The 19211-nt window shown below is 39.2% G+C and overlaps 1 protein-coding gene across 7 annotated transcripts in view; it reads left to right on the forward strand.

Annotated features, from left to right (window-relative positions):
• LOC124502440 (cyclic AMP-dependent transcription factor ATF-1) overlaps positions 1-19211 on the forward strand; it is a 116994-nt gene that overhangs the window by 33008 nt on the left and 64775 nt on the right. For 5 of the 7 annotated variants that reach the window (XM_047067103.1, XM_047067105.1, XM_047067104.1 and 2 more), the window contains exons 3-4: positions 15581-15700; positions 18182-18282. In XM_047067103.1, coding sequence (XP_046923059.1) covers positions 15581-15700; positions 18182-18282 — 221 coding nt within the window. Of the gene's footprint in view, positions 1-15580; positions 15701-18168; positions 18283-19211 lie in introns of all 7 variants that reach the window. The other 2 variants (XM_047067107.1, XM_047067108.1) reach the window with 2 other exon arrangements.

Here is a 19211-nt window from a genome sequence, read left to right on the forward strand (position 1 = left end):
AACCGCAAGATCGTGACCTGAGCCAAAGTCGGACGCTTAACTGACTGAGCCACCCCAGCACCCCGATTGCTATTTTAAATATAATCTGTCTTTTTTTTTTCCCTTTGGTGGCTTTTATAGTCTTCTCTTTATCTTCAGGTGTTCTGCAGCTTCCACTGTGCTGTGTTTATGTATAGAACTCTTTTTGTTTATTCCACATGGGAGTTACTAAGCTTCTTGAATCTATGGATTGGTGTCTGTCATTAGTTATATAACATTTTCAGCTGTTATCTCTTCACCTTGTGCCTTTGAACATCTCTTTGTCCTTCTCACTCTATCTTCCATGTCTCTTAACTTTTTATGTGTTTTGCATCTGTCTCTGTTGCAGTTCATATAATTTCTTCTTTTCTGTCATCCAGTTCATTAATTCTCCTTTTAACTCTAATGTGGTATATCTGATTCATTTTCCAATATACTGTAGTTTTCTCTTTTCTGAAGATATTTTCAAGTTTATTTTGAAACAGTCTGCTTCTTTAAACATAGTTAGCATAATTATTTTATAAGATGTGCCAGATTATGTCAGTATCCAAAAATCACTTGAGTCCGATTCTATTCTCCCTTGTTTTTGCTTTTTGTTCATGCTACTTTGTATGATTAGTTATTTTTTATTCTTTAGTATCTGTTGAACTTGAAAAAATTGTTTATGAGAATTATTTGTGGCCAAGGATGAGAGTCAATTTCTCAGAGAGAATTTACTGTTACCAGGTACCTGGGGAACCATTTTTAGCATTTGAAGCTCTTTTTTCCCCCCTTTATTTTATTTTAATTTATATAGAGAGAGTGTATGAGTAGGAGAGAACAGAGGGGGAGAGAGAGAATCTTAAGCAGCCTCCACACACAGCATGTGAGGCTCAATCCCACAACCCTGGAATCATGGCATGAGTCCAATTCAAGATGCTCAACCAGCTGAGCCATCCAGGTGCCTCGAGGCTCTTTTTTCCCCTAAGTAATGTTATTATGGGCCATAAGTCTGCTGGAGAGCTAGTTACATCTTCAGCCCTTCCCTTCCCCATATCCATGCAACTTTCCTCCTTTTACCTTACCTTGAGGGTGTGGCCCTTTGGAAGTCCCAGGTTAATAGGGGGTGTCCTATCTTTACATAGAAAAAACCCTGGCCTTTCATGTCCCCTTCTCCTTTGAGAGCAGTCAGTTCATCTCTGCCTTGAATAAGCAATTCTGTTTATTCTTTATTTGTTCTTGTCCTAAAACTTTGCCCTGGTGATTTAGAATCTAGAGTCTTCAGAACATAAGTGAAGCAGAGGACAGAGAAATGTCAAGAAATATGAAAGGTCTGACATTTTACACTGTGTGCAAGCTGATAAGCTAGGTTGCCTCAGTTTCATGGATGCTGGCAGAAGACATGAGAATTCTGGTTCAGAAAAAAGGGGTTTTATAACTCGTGGCATAGCAAATAGCATGAGTCTCATGTTTGCTCAGTTCCCCTTGCCCTCCAAGTTGCATGGAATACTGTCGAGTTTGCATCATTGCTCAGGGGAGACTTCAGGCTTAAGAAATCCCAGACTTTTGAAGCACCTGGGTGGCTCAGTCAGTTTAGCAGCCAGCTCTTGATTTCGGTTCAGGTCATGATCTCATGGTCGTGAGATCAAGCCCTGTGTTGGGCTCTGTGCTGTGTGTGGAGCCTGCTTAAGATATATTCTCTCTCTCTCTCTCTCTCTCCCTCCCTCCCTCCCTCCCTCCCTCCCTCCCTCCCTCTCTCCCTCTCTCCCTCTCTCTCCCTCTCTTTCCCTCTCTCTCCCTCCCTCCCTCTCTCTCTCTCTCTCAAATAAAAAGGAAACCCCAAACTTTTAAAGAAAGCTGCTAGCACACCTGTCCAAACTTTGCCCTAGAGGAGACATTACTTTTATTATTCTGGACAGCAAACAGATCTGTCCAGATTTGTCTTTCTCTTGTCCAGATACTAACTTATCTTTCAAAGATGTTCACCATACAAACATCCTTGAAAAGAGTCCAGAACAGAAGTTGCCTCTGCTTGGAAGACATACAGAAATACAAGAGACCCATAGAGAATTAGGTTATATCCTTCAACCAGAAGGATATAAGAATATATCCTTTTTGTCCTGCTTTCTCCTTGTTTCTGTCTTCCCAGCATTTTTTTCCTAGATGACAGAAAACTAGATGATTTTATTCTTTTACTTTTGTCACATATATCTTTCCACCCAACCCCATTCTCATACTTTTTTTTTTTTTTGGTGTGAAATTTACTTTTTAGCCAGGCTTTTGAGAACAAATAAATGCCATATGTTGAGGCATATGTGTACTGAAACAGTATGTTTAAAACTTTTTAATTGGTTTCTTTGTGATTGGCTCTGAAGGCAGTGACTGTCTGTTGTCTTTTTTATTTTGAAGGTGTAGCACAGTGCCTGGCAGAGAGGTGACACTTACTGGGTCTTGTTATCTATTTAATCTAAACTCTTAGTCCTGATATTCAAAACAGTGTTGCCTGGGTTTGCTTACCTGACCACCCCCACCCCTATTCTCTAGTGTAGTGTTTCTCAAAATACAGTATACATTCCACCACTGGTGGGACTCCACATCTCTTTAAGTGGTGCATAGATGAACATTTTTATTATGTTATTTTTTTTTAATTTATTTATTTTGAGAGAGAGAACACATGAGCAGGGAAACACATGTGCAGAACCTGATGTGGAGCTCAAACTCAAAAATTGTGAGATCATGTCCTGAGCTGAAATCAAGGGTCAGACGCTTAACTGAGTCACCCAGGCACCCACATTTTTGTTTTAATGTGTTGAATTCAAAGATACCAGGTTGCTTATTTGAAAGTTAGGGCATTGGATGGAACAAGATGGATTGTCAGCAATGAGAATGACCTATTCAAACTTAGAACAGAAAACATTTCTCTCTGGCCATGTTGACATAAAGAAGATGGGAAGGTTAGCATCATCTCCTGTGTTCCACCCCTTACATTGCTTGGCTGGAAGTAAAAATATTGGTCAAATGCCCTGAAGTGAGGAAATGTAGAATTCGAGTTAGAAAAGTCAAAGATACATCCAGAAGAAAGCATAGTAATAACTTCACTAAGTTATAGTGTCCAAAATCAGAAAATATTTCATTAATTTGCAAAACTTAATTTGTTCAGCATCACATGTGCCAGTTGGGTTAAGACCCTAGCTTGAGAATACAGTGTGGAGCAAAAAGAGGCAAGTTCCTCATCTTCAGAGCACTTGCTGTCTGGTGGAGGAGACAACACACGGACCAGATACTCACCCAGATAAAACTAACACTGAGAAGCGCAAAAGATCACGCATAAAGACATAATATGAGAGTCTATATGATAGGGGATTTGACCTTGTGGGGAATAGGACAGCTTTTCTAAGGAAATGATGCTAGAGTTGAAATCTGAAGGATGAGTAGGTGTTAACTTACAGGAATGAAGGGAAGACCTTTCTAGGCATGTGAGGGAATGTCTATGCTAAGGCCTTGGGAGGGAGCAGAAGTAAAAGGAACTGTCAGGCTCTGCTGTGGGCAGAACTAGGAGAACATGTTTAAGATGAAGCAGGAGAGGGAGGAAGGAGACAGTCTGTGTAGGGCTTTGTAGACCATGATGAGTTTTTTAGTAGGTGTTTAAGAATTGTTTTGTGTGGTTTTTATTTTATTTTATTTTATTTTTTATTTTTATTTATTTTTTTCCACTGGAGAACTATTGGGATCCCATGTTTTGTGTGGTTTTTAAATTAAAAATACAATATACATTTTTTTAAAGTTTATTTTGAGAGAAACAGAAGACAGCACGAGCAGGGGAGGGGCAGAGAGAGAGAGAGAGAGAGAGAGAGAGAATGAGAATGAATGAATGAATGAATGAATCCCAAGCAGGCTCCATGCTGTCAGCACAGAGCCTGACCTGGGGCTTGAGCTCATAAACTGTGAGATCGTGACCTGAGCCGAAACCAAGAGCCAGTCGGTTGAACATCCAACTTCAGCTCAGGTCACAATCATGTGGTTCGTGAGTTCAAGCCCCACATTGGGCTTGCTGCTGTCAGCACAGAGCCTGCTTCAGATCCTCTGTTCCCCTCTCTCTGCCCCTCCCCTGCTTGCACTCTTTGTCAAAAATAAACATTAAAAAATGCAATATTTAGTAACAACATTGTTTTGATTATATTTATTTTTATATTTCCCATAGAGTTATGGCAAATGGTACTAGTTTTTACTTATAGTGAAAAAGGTTTTTTTTTTTTTTTTAAGTGCATTTGAGTCTACAAAGGAGATACTTTAAAGAAAACTATTAAGTAGCTAGGTGTATAGGAGATACATGGATTTGGCATTCTGAAAGCATGTAGTTGAATGTGAATTCTTATCCAGTCACTTCTGTTTACCATGTGTAAATCCTAACTTTCCAAAGATCATTTGAATCTTTTGAGACTTAGGAAGAGTGACATTTTGGAGCAAGTACAGCATACACTTAATTACAGAAAAAAATTGAAAACCACAAAGTTACGGTTAAATTATCTTTACATTAAATAACAAACTTAGATGTAATTTTCTGGTTCATTTTATTTTTCATTTGTATTTTGAATTAATGGCTCGAGTCCATTAAGAACTGAGCAGATACCCTGGACTTAAGGATATGCCACCGTTGATGCTGTAGTAATTAACAAATCATAATTTCAAATGTCAAAACAGTCTTGTTTCTTCTTTTTCCTTGAAATGAAAAAGCAAAACAAATATACTTGATATGTTGGAAGCAAACTGAGAACATAGAGTGAGAGGTTGTAAACTCTTTGCTTGGCATCAGGAGGCACGGGGTGTCTTGGAAAAGAGCACTGGGCTCTGCAGCTAAATAGGACCAACCACTGTTGTGGTCACTATTGTGCTGAGTACTTTTCAAAAACCTTATTATGGACAATTTAAAACATATTCAGAATAAGATATTTATGTATATATGTATGTATGTATATTAAAAGACAGAACACAAGCAGGGGAGGGGCATAGAGAAAGGGAGTCAGAGTCCGAAGCAGGCTCCAGGCTCTGAGCTGTCAGCACAGGCTCTGTGCTGACAACAGCGAGCCCAGTGTGGGGCTTGTACTCACGAACTATGAGATCATGACCTGAGCTGAGTCGGAGACTTAACCTACTGAACTACCCAGGTGCCCCCAGAATAAGACGTTATTAGGTTGAACTCTCATGGCTCTTATGACCCACTTTGAGCATTTATTAACTCAGGGCTTCTTGTCCTCCCCCTACCTACCCCACCAACCAAATGGATTATATTGAAACAGATCCTAAATATCATCATTTTAGCCTTCAGTAGTTCAATACATTTCTCTGAATTATGAGGACTCCTTTAAAAAAACCAAAACCACAATACTATCGTCACACCTAAAGGAACTATTACTTAATATTGCCAAATATCCATTCAGTGTTTAAGATTTTCCTGATTGTTATTTATTACCTGATTGTTATTTATTGTATGTGCACACACATACTTAAAAAAATTTAAGGGTGCCTAGGTAGCTTAGTTGGTTGAGGGTCCCAACTCTTGATTTCTGCTCAGGTCATGATCCCAGGGTCATAGGATTGAGCCCTGCATCTGGGATTCTCCCCCCTCTCTCTCTTTCTGGTCTCTTTCTCTCTCTCTCTCTCTCTCTCTCTCTTCTCCCCTCCCCCCCCACCCCTCTCACCCACTCTTGCACTCTCTTGCTTTCTCCAAAAAAAATTTTTTTTAATTGAAGTAAAATTAACATACAATGTCATATTAGTTTCAGATGTACAACATATTGATTCAGTAGTTCTTTTTTTTTTTTTTAATTTTTATTTTAGAGAAAACAAAAGAGTACACCAGACAGGGAGAGGGGCAGAGGGAGAGAGAGCAAGAATCCCAAGCAGGCTGCATGCTCATCAAGGAGGCTGACACAAGGCTCGATCCCACAAGTGCTCCTGATTCAGTAGTACTATACATCACTCACTGCTTATCGTGATGTGTAGTCACCATTTGTCACCAAACAATGTTACTACCATATTAATGACTATATTACCTATGCTTACTTTACATCCCCTTGACTTATTTATTTTATAACTGAAAGTTTTTACCTCTTAATCCCCTTTATCTATTTCAATCCATCCTCCTCCAACCTCCCCTCTGGCAACCATCAGTTCTCTGTATTTTAGAGTCTGGTTTTTCTATTCTACATAAAGGTGAAATCATACAATCTCTGTCTTTTTCTGTTTGACTTACTACATTTAGCATAATATCCTCTGGGTCCATCCATGCTGTCACACATGTCAAGATCTCATTCTTTTTTATGGCTGAGTACCATTCCATTGTGTGTATATATTACATCTTCTCTTTCCATTTTATCTGTCTGTGGACACTTGGGTTGCTTCCATACCTTCACTATTGTAAATAATGCTGCAAAAACATAGAGGTACATACATCTTTTTGAATTAGTGTCTTTGTTTTCTTTGGGTAAATACCCAGTAGTGGAATTACTGGATCATACAGTATTTTACTTTTCATTTTTTAAGGAACTTCCATACTGTTTCCCATAGTTCCTGTACCAATTTATGTTCCCGCCAGCAGTGCATGACGTTCGTTTTTCTTCACATCCTCACCAACACTTGTGATTTCTTGTCTTCTTGATTCTACATCTGACAGGCATAAAATGATATCTCATTGTGGTTTTGATTTGCATTTCTCTGATTAGTGATATTGATAATTTTTTAATGTGTCTGTGGGACACCTGTATATCTTTGAAAAAAAATGTTTATTCAGATGTACAGTTTTTTTACTCTGGTTATTTGTGGTTTTGGTTTTGAATTGTAGAACTTCTTTATTTATTTTGGATATTAATCCCTTATCAGGGATCATTTTCAAATATCTTCTCCATTTCAGTGGGTTGCCTTTTCAACCCACTAATCAATTAGTGTTAATGATTTCCTTTGCTGTGCAAAAGTTTTTAATTTTGGTATGTTTCCAATAGTTTATTTTTGCTTTTGTTTCCCTTACCTGAGGAGACATATCTAGAAAAATGTTGCTAAAGCCAATGTTATTGCCGGAGTTTTATAGTTAGTTTCAGGTCACATTTAGGTATTTAATTCATTGTGAGTTTATTTTTATGTGTGGTAAAAGAAAGTGGTCCAGTTTCAATTTGTTGCACGTAGCTATACAGTTTTCTCAGCACTATTTGTTGAAGAGGCTATCTTTTCTCCGTTACATAGTCTTCCTTTGTAGTAGGTTAATTGGCCATATAAGTGTGGGTTTATTTTTGGACTCTTTGTTGATATATGATTACGATAGCTTTGTAATATATTTTGAAATCTGGGTTCCTTCAGCTTTGTTATTCTTAGGATCTCTTTGGGTGTTTGGAGTCTTTTGTGGTTCCATACAGATTTTAGGATTGTTTATTCTAGTTCTGTGAAAAATGCTGTGGGTATTTTGATAGGGATTGCATTGAATTTATAAATTGCTTTGGGTAGTATGAACATTTTAACAATATTCTTCCAGTCAATAAACATGTCATATTTTTCCATTTGTTTGTGTCATTTCAATTTCTTTTTATCAGTGTTTTATAGTTTTCAGAGTACAAGTTTTTCACCTCCTTGGTTAAGTTAATCCCTAGGTGGTGGTGATGGTGGTTTTTTTTTTTTTTAATTTTTTTTTTTTCAACGTTTATTTATTTTTGGGACAGAGAGAGACAGAGCATGAACGGGGGAGGGGCAGAGAGAGAGGGAGACACAGAATCGGAAACAGGCTCCAGGCTCCGAGCCATCAGCCCAGAGCCTGACGCGGGGCTCGAACTCACGGACCGCGAGATCGTGACCTGGCTGAAGTCGGACGCTTAACCGACTGCGCCACCCAGGCGCCCCATGATGGTGGTTTTAATGGTGGTTGCCAAGGGCTTGCCAAAGAGTTAGGAGGAGGGGTATAGGAAATTATTGTTTAATGGGTACAAAGTTGTTGTTTTTTATTTTAGAGAGAGAGTAGGGGAGAGGAGCAGAGAGAGAGAGAGAAAGAATCTCAAGCAGGTCCACCCTCAGCAAGGAGCCTGATGTGGAGCTCGATCCCATGACTCTGGTATCATGACCTGAGCTGAAATCAAGAGTCAGACGCTCAACAGACTTAGCCACCCTAGGAGCCCCATTGTTGTTGTTGTAAAGATTTTTTTTGTTTTCAAGTAATCTCTACATTCATCATGGGGCTCGCACCCACAAGCCTGAGATCAAGTGTCACATGCTGTACTGACTGAGCCAGCCAGGTGCCCCAATATTTTATTATTTTTGATAGAATTGTCAATGGAATTGTTTTCTTTTTCTGCTATTTCATCATTATTGTATAGAAATGCAGCAGATTTCTGTATATTAATTTTCCATCCTACAGCTTTACTGAATTTTATCAGTTTTAATAGTTTTTTGGTGGAGTCCTTAGGGTTTTCTATATGTAGTATCATGTCATCTGCAAATAGTGCTGTTTTTACTTCTTCTTTATCAATTTGAATGCCTTTTATTAATTTTTCTTGTCTGATTGCTGTGGGTAGGACTCCCAGTACTATATTGAATAAAAGTTGTGAGAGTGGACATCTTTGTCTTGTTCCCAGTCTTTAGAGGAAAAGCTCTATTTTTCAGTATTGAATATGATGTTAGCTGTAGGTTTGTCATACATGGCCTTTATTATGTTGAGGTATGTTCTCTCTAAATCTTTGTCAAGAGTTTTTAGCATGAATGGTTATTGTATTTTGTCAAATACTCTTTGGCATCTGTTGAGATGATAATAATGGCTTTTATCCTTTCTCTTATTGTGTGATGTATCATGCTGATTGATTTGCAAATCGTGAACACCCTTGCATCCCTGGAATAAATCCTGCTTGATTTTGGTAAATGATTGCTTTTAATGTATCGTTGAATTCAGTTTGCCAATGTTTTGTTTTGTTGAGGGCTTTTGCATCTGTGTTCATCAGAGATATTGGCTTGTAGTTTTTTTTTGTAGAGTTTGTCTGGTTTTGGTATTAGGATAATGCTGGCCTCATAGAGTGAATTTGGAAGCTTCTTTTCCTCTTCTATTTTTTTGGAATAGGGTGAGGAGAATAGTTGTTAACTCTTTAAATGTTGGGTAGAATTCACCAGTGAAGCCAGTTGGTCCTTGACTTGTGTTTTTTGGGAGTTTTTTTTATTACTGACTCAGTATCATTAGTAATCAGTCTGTTCAAATTTTCTATTTGTTACTCTTTATTTTGGAAGATTATATGTTTCTAGGAATTTATCCACTTTCTAGGTTGTCTGATTTGTTGGCACATACATTTTCATAATATTCCCTTATAATCCTTATAATCTCTTCTAATAATTCTCTTATAATCTCTGTGGTGTCCGTTATTTCTCTTCATCTCTGATTTTGAGTCCTGTATTTTTTTCTCCTGATGAATCTGGCTAAAGGTTTATCAGTTTTGTTTTATCTTTTCAAAGAATCAGTTCCTGGTTTCATTGATCTTTTCTATTTTTTTTTTCAAGTTTCTATTTCATTTATTGCTGATATAATCTTTGTATTTCCTTCCTTCTTCTAGCTTTGGGCTCTGTTCTTTTTCTAGTTTTCTGGTGTAAGTTTAGGTTGTTTATTTGAGATTTTTTGTTTTTCTTGAGGTAGGCCTGTTTTGCTATGTACTTCCCTCTTAGAACTACTTCTGCTGCATCTCAGAGAATTTGGACTGTTGTGTTTTCATTTTCATTTGTCTCTGTATTTATTTTTCTTCTTTGATTTCTTGGTCGACCTATTGTTTGGTAGCATGTTATTTAGCCTTCACATAATTTGTGTTCATTTTGTGTTTTTTTCTTGTAATTGGTTTCTAGCTTCATACAGTTGTGTTTGAAAGGATGCTTGATATGATTCCAGTCTTCTCAAATTTATTGAGTTTCATTTTGTCCTAAAATGTGATGTGTCCTGGAGAATGTTGCATGTGCACTAAAAAAATGTGTATTCTGCTTGTTTTGGGTGGAATGTTGTGTATATATCTGTTGGGTCCATCTGGTCTATTGTGTCATTCAAAGCCAGTGTCCCTGTTGATTTTCTGTTCTGTCTGGATGATCTATCCATTGATTTAAGTGGGGTGTTGAAGTCCCTTACTAATTATATTACTGTCCTTTTTCTCTGTTTATGTCTGTTAATTGCTTTATGTATTTAGTTGCTTTTATGTTGAGTGTATAGATATTTACAGTTGTTATATCCTCTTGTTGGGTTTTTTCCCCTTTATCATTATGTAGTGTTCTTTGTCTTTTGCTACAGTCTTTGTTCTAAAGTCTATTTTGTGTGATATAAGTATTGCTATCCTGGCCTTTTTCTTTTCACTTCCTTTTGCATGGTACATGTTTTTCTAGCCCTTCACTTTCAGTCTACATGTGTCTTTTGGTCTGAAATGAGTGTCTTGTAGGCACCAAATAGGTGGGTCTTTTTTTTTCTTCCTATTTTGAATTTTTTTTAATGTTTATTTTTGAGAGACAGAGCGTGAGTGGGGGATGGGCAGAGAGAGGGAGACACAGATTCCAAAGCAGGCTCTAGGCTCCAAGCTGTCAGCACAGAGCCCAACATGGGGCTTGAACTCACGAACTGTGTAATCATGACCTGAGTCAAAGTCGATGCTTAATCAGATACTTAACCGACTGAGCCACCCAGGTGCCCCAGGTGGGTCTTTTTTAAAATCCATTCAGTGAGCACTGGGTGTTGTATGGAAACCAATTTGACAATAAATTTCATATATTAAAAAAAAAAAAAAGAAATAAAATGTAATTATAATACATTAAAAAAAAATAAAATAAAATCCATTCAGTCACACTGTGTCTTTGGTTTGGGGCATTAAGTTCATTTACATTAAAGTAATTATTGATGGGTATGTATTTATTGGTATTTTGTTACTTGTTTTCCAGTTGTTTTTGTAGCCCTTCTCTTTTACTTTTTCTCTTGATCTCTTCCCTTGTGGTTAGATGGCTTTCTTTAGTGTTAGGCTGGGATTCCTTTCTCTTTATTCTGATGAAATAAAATAACTCTTTTGTGAAGTCCAGTGAGTGTCTTTATGATTATTACTTCAAATTCTTTATCAGGCATATTGTTTATTCCTGTTTCTTTTAGCTCTTTTGCTCTGATTTTGTCCTTTGGGACATATTCCTTTGTCCCTCAGTCCTCCTCATGTCCTTTGGGACATATTCCTTTGTCTCCTCAGTGTTTATTATTTGTATGTATTAGAGAGGTCTGCTCTGTCTCCTGGTCTTAAAAGTAGTGGCCTTGTGTAGAAGAGATCCTGTGGTGCCCTGTAGTAAAATGTTCCCTTGTCTCTAGAACCAGGTGCTCCAAGGGTGTCTCCTATGTATGTGGGCCGTGTGCACCCTTTTGTTGTGGCTGAGTCCTGTTTGCCTTCAACCCAGTTGATTGCAGTGACCCATCTTTCCTGTTGTGGGCTCACGGGGCAGGGTTTGGTCCCTGCAGCGTTGAGGGGTCTGATGCCTCCACAGGCAGGAGGTGAGCATGGCCAGCAGTCCTGCTAGCTGGCTGCGGTTAGTCTCTCTGCCACAGCTGCGGACCCACCAAAGGGCTTTCTCTGTGCTCAGCCACTTGAGGGGTTTTGGTTGGTGGGTGGGTCAACATTCAGGGTAGATGTCTCCCATCAGTCTGTCACAGTTGGGGGCACACTGATGGGCAGGATTTTTCTCCCTCTGTGGCCAGCTAAAAGGCTTGCAGCCCAAACGGCGTGCACACTTGCATGTGTAGCCGTCTTCCCCTCTCTCCTGCAGGAGTCACTTTGGAGTAGCATCAGTCTCTGCTGGGGCTGCTTGCAAGGTGTGGTGGGGCGGGAGCTACTTCTGAGGGACGCCCCCTGAGGCATGTGGGTGGATGGGGCCTGTTTGCTGGAGAACACAGGGGTGGGGCACATGGTGCTAGTAAAGTTAGCACTGGTTCCTGCAAGTGTCCAGCTCACGTCATTCGCCTTCACTTTTGTTCTTGGAGAAATCTCTGGAAGAGCCTTGCCTCTTTAGTAAGTCTGTCTCCTTCACGTGTACCCCAGCCATTTTTCAAACGGCTGCTTCTATGCTGTGTCTCAGGCAGGGTTATTTATTATGCTGGCTCTTTACAGTTTCCTATCTCCCTCCAGCTCTCCCGGAGTTAAGCCCAGATTTTTAAAGTACCTCAAGTTAAGTCACGCTGATTTTTAAAGCTCCCAAAGTTAAGCCCCATTGGTTTTCAAAGCCAGATGTTAGAGAGGCTTCTCTTCCCATCGTGGTCCCCAGCACATGGGGTACCTGGTCTGGGGTGTGATCCTCTTGCTTCTCAGTGCTTGTGGGGTCTCTCCCTTTTGTGATTAGTCTCCCCAGTGGGGTTGGTTCTCAACCCCCTCTCTGCTCCTCTTACCCTTTTCAAGGTGGCCTCCTCTCTATGATTTAACTGTGGAAGGTCTATGCTGCCAGTCTTTAGGCCGTGTTCAGTTAGTTGCGCAGATGGAGCTGTTATCTTCATGTGTCTGTGGAGTGACATGAGCTCAGGAGCCTTCCACTCTGCCATCTTTCTCACAATCCACACATATATATTTGTCAACAGTTTATTAAGCCAGGATCCATATAAGAGACAATATATGTAGGCTCTTTCTCTTCACTGTTTCCCTCCACCCTTTGTTTTTACCTTATTACTCATTTAATATTCATTATAACTGTGAAAAAGATAATATTAGTTCCATTTTCAAAGGAGGAAGCTAAGGTCCTGAAAGGTAATTTGCAGAGTTAGTGAGTGCCTTTAGCTGAAAATCAGCCCAAGGCTATCTGTCTCTAAAGCCTGTGTGCCTTTCAGAGTTAAAAGACTTTAACGTTTATTTATTCTTGAGACAGAGAGAGACAGAGCATGAACGGGGGAGGGTCAGAGAGAGGGAGACACAGAATCTGAAACAGGCTCCAGGCTTTAAGCTGTCAGTACAGAGCCCGATGCGGGGCTTGAACTCACAGACCGCAAAATCGTGACCTGAGCCGGAGTCAGACACTTACTGACTGAGCCACCCAGGCGCCCCATCTGTGTTTCAACCTCATGTTAAAATTGGGGGACCAGCTGCTTCTTTTTCTCTTTTCAGAGTGATCTCAGGATTTAGATTATGAAGTTTGAGAGTGGGAGTAGGAAAACACTGGTCTTTGGGACCCTGAATAATGAGTATTTTGTGAGGTTAGAACTGTGATAACAAGGGTGAGGGATTACTAATACCTGACACAAAATCTGGTGCCTTTTTTCCACCTGCCAGACCCACAATCTGCACAAAATCACAAGGATTGCCAGAAACCCTGAATGAATGATTGCTTTTATCTTGTAGAAATGTAAATTAATTGCACCACAAGCTTTCCCCATTAGTTGAATGGTTGGCTTCAGTTGGCATCTGAAACATAAGACGACCTTCATTTATTTTCTCTGAGTGTAATGGTAACTCTAGAGCTGGACTCTTAAGATTTGTGAATCCTATTTTAACTCTTTAATTTTTGTGTCCCCCTAATGGGGTGCTGTCAAAGAGAAAGAGCCAGACATATGTTAAAGGTAGCAAGATATGCTTCATTCAGATGAAGGCAGTAGAGAAGAGAGTGCCGCAAAAATTGAGCTCAAATCTGCTGAAACAAAAGGTACTTTTTAAATGCCAGGGTGTGCTAAAGGACAAGTACCGAAGATGTTAGGATGGGAGGTTGGTCGGTGTGATTAGGACGTCTGTGTTTGCTAATTGATGCTTATCAAAATTACCCTCCTACTCTCCCACAGAGACTGGGAGACAAGGGCTCTAATCTTGCTGATGATTACATTTCAAAGGGATGGCTCCCAGGTCTTGAGAGGAGACATTTCTGGGTTATGGAAGATTTATATCTCAAGAATCAGAGAAAGGATTTACAACTCTAAGTTTCCTAAAGTAAGCACTGTAAGCAAAGTGCGGTCAGGGGCCTTAGGTTTTAACTGGAACAAACAGTACATTTTTTGGCAGCATTGAGCTTTCTCGGGCAGGCATTTTAAGGGGGCTGGAGTCATCCTAGGGACATGGCCGTAAGCTGATAAAAGCAGTTCTAGAATTTGGTTTATGTCTTTTAGTGTGTGATGAGAGAGGTTGATGGAAATCGTTTGTGTGGCAGTTTGCAGTTCTCAGTACCCGGATAAAATTTTATATACAAAATTTCATGACCTGCGCATTTTGGGGGATGTTGAGGCTGGAATTTAATCCCATCTTGGGAAGGGGAAAAGAACCTTCAATGAAAGGGAATAAGGCATTGTTTTGGGGCTTTATGCAAACAAAAAAAGAAGGGAGCAGTCAGGAAGTTGATTTATAAGACCTGAGAAGCAGCCTTGGATTTTGTTATTTAACTCCAAGATGGATGGTATGGACCAGAGTAGTCCACAGGAAGGTGAGAGACCATTGTTAACTGAAAATATTAGAAAGCTTCTTGGAAGAGAGAGAACCTGAGCTGAGCCTTGAAGGTTGATGGGTGGGCCTTTCTTGGCTTAGCATTTTATTGTGGTATTTCCATGACATCCCATCGGATTTCCATAGAAATAAATTATAATCTCATAATTGAATTATTTATTTTTAAATATTTGATTTTTCTTTATTTTTTTTTTTTTATTTTTCTTTAAAAAGACCACACAAAGTTGATATTTCTCTGACTTTTTGACTCTTGATCTCTGGATTGGTTTTCAGCCAGATCTTTTCAGAATAACGTTACAATTTTTTAAAATGTTTCTTTATTACTTAGAGACACACACACACACACACACACACAGACACGAAGCACAAGCGGGGGAGGGACAGAGAGAAGAGAGGGAGACACAGAATCTGAAGCAGAATCTAGGCTCTGAGCTCTCAGCACAAAGCCCAGTGCAGGGCTCGAGCTCCTGGACTATGAGATCATGACCTGAGCTGAAGTTAGATGCTTAACCGACTGAGCCACCCAGAGCCAAAGTTGGATGCTTAACTGACTGAGCCAGCCTGGCACCCATCTAAATTTTTTTTTTTTAATGTTTATTTATTTTTGAGAGACAGATCACAAGCAAGGGAGCAAGGGGCAGAGAAAGAGGGAGACACAGAATCTGAAGTAGGTTCCAGGCTCTGAACTGTCAGCACGGAGCCCGACCCAGGGCTTGAACTCACAAACCATGGGATAGTGACCTGAGCCGAAGTTGGATGCTTAACCAGTGGAGTCACCCAGTCGCCCCAGAATAACATTTTCTAAGCAGCCTCCACATTTTTGCACAATCAGTTCTCTGCCCCAGATACCTCCCAACCCCCCCCCCATATACAACTTCAGTGAATTGTTTATCCTTCAAGACCCAGATGAAGTAGCACCCTTTCTTTTCTCCAACGGTATTTTCTGCTTTTCCTCTTCTATTACAGTTCTTATTGTGTTTGTTATAGTTTGTAACGTCAACCCCCTAGTACAGTCTCTGGCCCATAGAAGATACTTAATGTTACTAGATGTGGTTAAATATAATAAGCTCTGAACTATGTTTTCCAGTGTTAAGAACTCAGTTATCTTATATGCATAGGTATAATATGTTAATTGAATTTTTATTTGTTCTTAGATGGCATTAAGAGGATCTGCGCCAGTGACAATTATACCTCTTCCTGGAGAGCAAGTACAGGTTCAGGGGGTCATCCAGACAGCTCAGTCTTCTGTAATTCACCCACCACACGTGCAAACGGTACAGAAATTCAAAGACTTAGTGGTTGAGAGAAGGGACTTTTATACACTAAGTCTTTGGACACAATTGAAGTTGCTATAGTTACAATATTATAAACCAAGATAGTAAAGTTGTCTTAGAAATTAGGCTATAGAACAAGTGAGGCAAATAGAAAAGTTTGTGAATTTCTAATTTCATGTATGGACTACCCAGTGAAAAAGGAAAGCAATTTGGGGGGAATTTATTGCTTAGAAATGAAGGACTTTAAGAGACAGAATCTTTTTGTCCCAGTGGTATCTTTCATGAGAAAGAGAATTCTGAAGCAAGGGTGATGGTGTTAGTGTCAACAAAGTAAAAAAAAAAAAAAATATATACCTACTTTATGCTTTGTGGAAGTCAAATAAGAGCGTTCTCATAGTAGAGGCAAGTTCTTATTTATAAATATCTGTGTACCTTCATATTACCAGCTGACAGGAGCAGGAAGGAAAAGGTGATCCTGGGTTCTTTTTCCTTCTACTCTTTCTCCCCATTTTATCTTCTGGCTCTTGTGAGTCTCCGAATGCCTCTGGTCATCCCTCATTTCTTCCTCCTGACTATTTAGTATCTGGTGGTGCTGTCAGCTCTAGAGCTGCATGTTTATGCGATTTTTCTATTTGAAAGGTGACAACTGCATGGATTTGTGAGTTTTTACTCTTAGTTGCTCGTCGTTAAATAGAAATACTTGATCTTATTTATATAAGTAAACTCTTATTTCCAGAAATTATTTCTTGAGTTCAGTGGGACACTTTGGAGTAAATTTAGGGACAGTGAAAATAGTTAAGGGTTTAGGTTAGAAATGGAAATCCATGATGCTTGAGGAAATATGGAAGGGACATATCTCTTAATTACTTTCGGTTGTGATCATTCTTTTCTGCCAAAAGATGAAGATTTTAATATAAAATGTAAATAGCTGTACATTAGAACTTGTTTTTGAGGGAGATTATAGAATGTAAAACAGATTTATAGAAATTTAAGATCTACATCTGATTGGGGAAGGCTTTCTGTAGATAGTAATGTAAAGCACTGATTTGTTAGGTCCTTTCTAGAAACCTGATTGGGTTATTTTATTTTTTAAAATAAAGATGAAGTATTTCCTTGTCTCTCTAACCCTCCCCCACTCTGGCTCTGTCTGATTCTCACAAGTAAATAATAAACATTAAAATAAAGATGAAGTAAAAAATCTATCCATAGTGCAACTTTGGACAAATATTGGGAAATTTAATACATTCTAAAAATCGAAAATAACTTGTTTTCTTAATTATACTGTAGGGGCACCTGGGTGGTTCAGTTGGTTAATCTGACTTTGGCTCAGGTTATGGTTCACCGTGCGTAGGTTCTAGCCTTGCGTCGGGCTCTGTGCTGACAGCTCAGAGCCTGGAGCCTGCTTCGGATTCTGTGTCTCCCTCTCTCTCTCCCCCCCTCCCCCACTCACGCCCTGTCTCTGTATCTCAAAAATGAATGACATAAAAAAAAAGATACTATTATAGTTTAAAACTTGCATGTGGTTATTATCGTGTTGACATAATTTTATAGGACTTATTATTAACACTTACCATTTAATATGTCCTTGCTATATGCTATGCACTCAGTGCTTTACAGGTATTTGTGAAGTGAGATGAAGCCTAATTAGTACAGTTTTCTAAGTTGCATGTGCTTATACCTGCCCTTGCCAGTGAACTCCATCTTGCTATACATAATGGTCTGTTCTCAGTCCTTGTTTTATTTCATCTGTTAGCAGTACTTAACATGGTTGATCATTCTCTTTGATACACTGCTTTTGCTAGCTGTCTAGGACACGTCACTTACCTGGTATTTTTCCTGCCTCAGTGGTGGCTTATTCTTGGTCTTATTTGCTGGTTCGTCCCCTTCTTCCCAACCTGTTAATGTTAGAATGTTCCTGGGTTTTCTTCTTGGTCATCTTCTCTGTGTATTGAGCCCATCCAGTCTTAGGGCTTTATGGACTACCTAGAGAGCTGTGACTCCCAAGTTTATATGTCTAGCCCAAGACCTCATGCCTGACTTAAAGGCTTGTATATTTAGCAGTCTCTGCAATGTTATTATCTAATAATTTGATAATAGTTGGATATCTAGTAGCACTTCAAAATGAGCATGTCTGGAGTCCAAATCAGATTAATGATTTAAAAAACTGAGCATCAGTTTTTTATCAGTATAGAAATAGGGTGGAAATCAGAGACTGGCCTTTATAACTCTAGTTAAATAGTATTGCTTTATTTAGGGATAGACTTTCTTCTTTGTTCTGAGCATGCTGTATTGTACATTCCTTTAATTAGTTTGGGCTCTTGAAATAAATTTTGTTTTTTCATTTGCTCCTTTATTTTAGACCGTAGATTTAATGACAAATGAATTTGGTTGGCAGGAAGACAGATCGTATTTTCTGAAAGTAAGATTAAATTGTTTTCCACCTGCATTGTTTATCACCATAAAACCAGTTCTGTTTTTCAGGTGTCATCTTTATCAGAAAGTGAGGAGTCTCAGGACTCATCAGACAGTATAGGCTCTTCACAGAAAGCCCACGGGATCCTAGCACGGCGCCCATCTTACAGGTGAGTACTCGGCATTTTGGATCCTGTGTGTGTTCTATAACCAATAAGTTGGAATGGTGCTGTGCAAAGCAAACTATATAAAGAGGGAGCATGTGTCCGTATAGGATGGGAAATGTTAAGAGAGAGAGATTTGAGCCAGACTATGAAGGGCCTAAATTGCTGTGCTGAAGAGGAATTTAATCTTACCTTCTGGCAAAGCACTAGATTTCCACATTTACTTTTAGATAGTTAACTTTAAAAGCAACATGACTATAGATTTTAGGAATTGAACTGCTTTGTGTTCCCTTTCTTAGCTTCCTGGGCCTTCGTCTTGTCCCTTTGCTGAAACACATTTTTCTGCATTCTGCATAATTCCTGCACATACTTTAAGCCTTATTTTCTCCTAGAAGTCTTCTGATTACCTTTATTCCAACTCCCAAGACCAAGTTATGTCTTTCTTCTGTGGCATTCTTTTTACTGACCCTTGTTACAGTATTTATCTCATCCTGTTGGGATTCCAATTACTAATACATGGGCCAGGGGTACCTAGTTAGCTCAGTCAAAAGAAAATGCAACTCTTGATCTTAGGGTTGTGAGTTTAAGCCCCATGTTGCCTGTAGAGATAACTAAGAAAATAATAATACATAGACTGTGCTGGGTTTTTTTTTAATTTTTCTTTTTACATTTATTTATTTTTGAGAGACAGAAACAGAGCACAAGTGGGAGAGGGGCAGAGAGAGAAGGAGACACAGAATCTGAAGCAGGCTTCAGGCTCTGAGCTGTCAGCACAGAGCCTGACGCGGGGCTCGAACTCACAAACTGCAAGATCATGACCTAAGCTGAAGTCAGATGCTCAACTGACTGAGCCACCCAGACGCCCCTAGGTTGTGGTGTTTTTTTAAAAATTTTTTAATGTTTATTATTTTTGAGAGAGAGCATGAGCAGGGGAA

This window comes from Lynx rufus, unplaced genomic scaffold (assembly GCF_022079265.1).
Source record: "Lynx rufus isolate CCGP_SWC_20201006 ecotype Redwood Valley unplaced genomic scaffold, mLynRuf1.p SCAF_7, whole genome shotgun sequence".
NCBI lineage: Eukaryota > Metazoa > Chordata > Mammalia > Carnivora > Felidae > Lynx > Lynx rufus.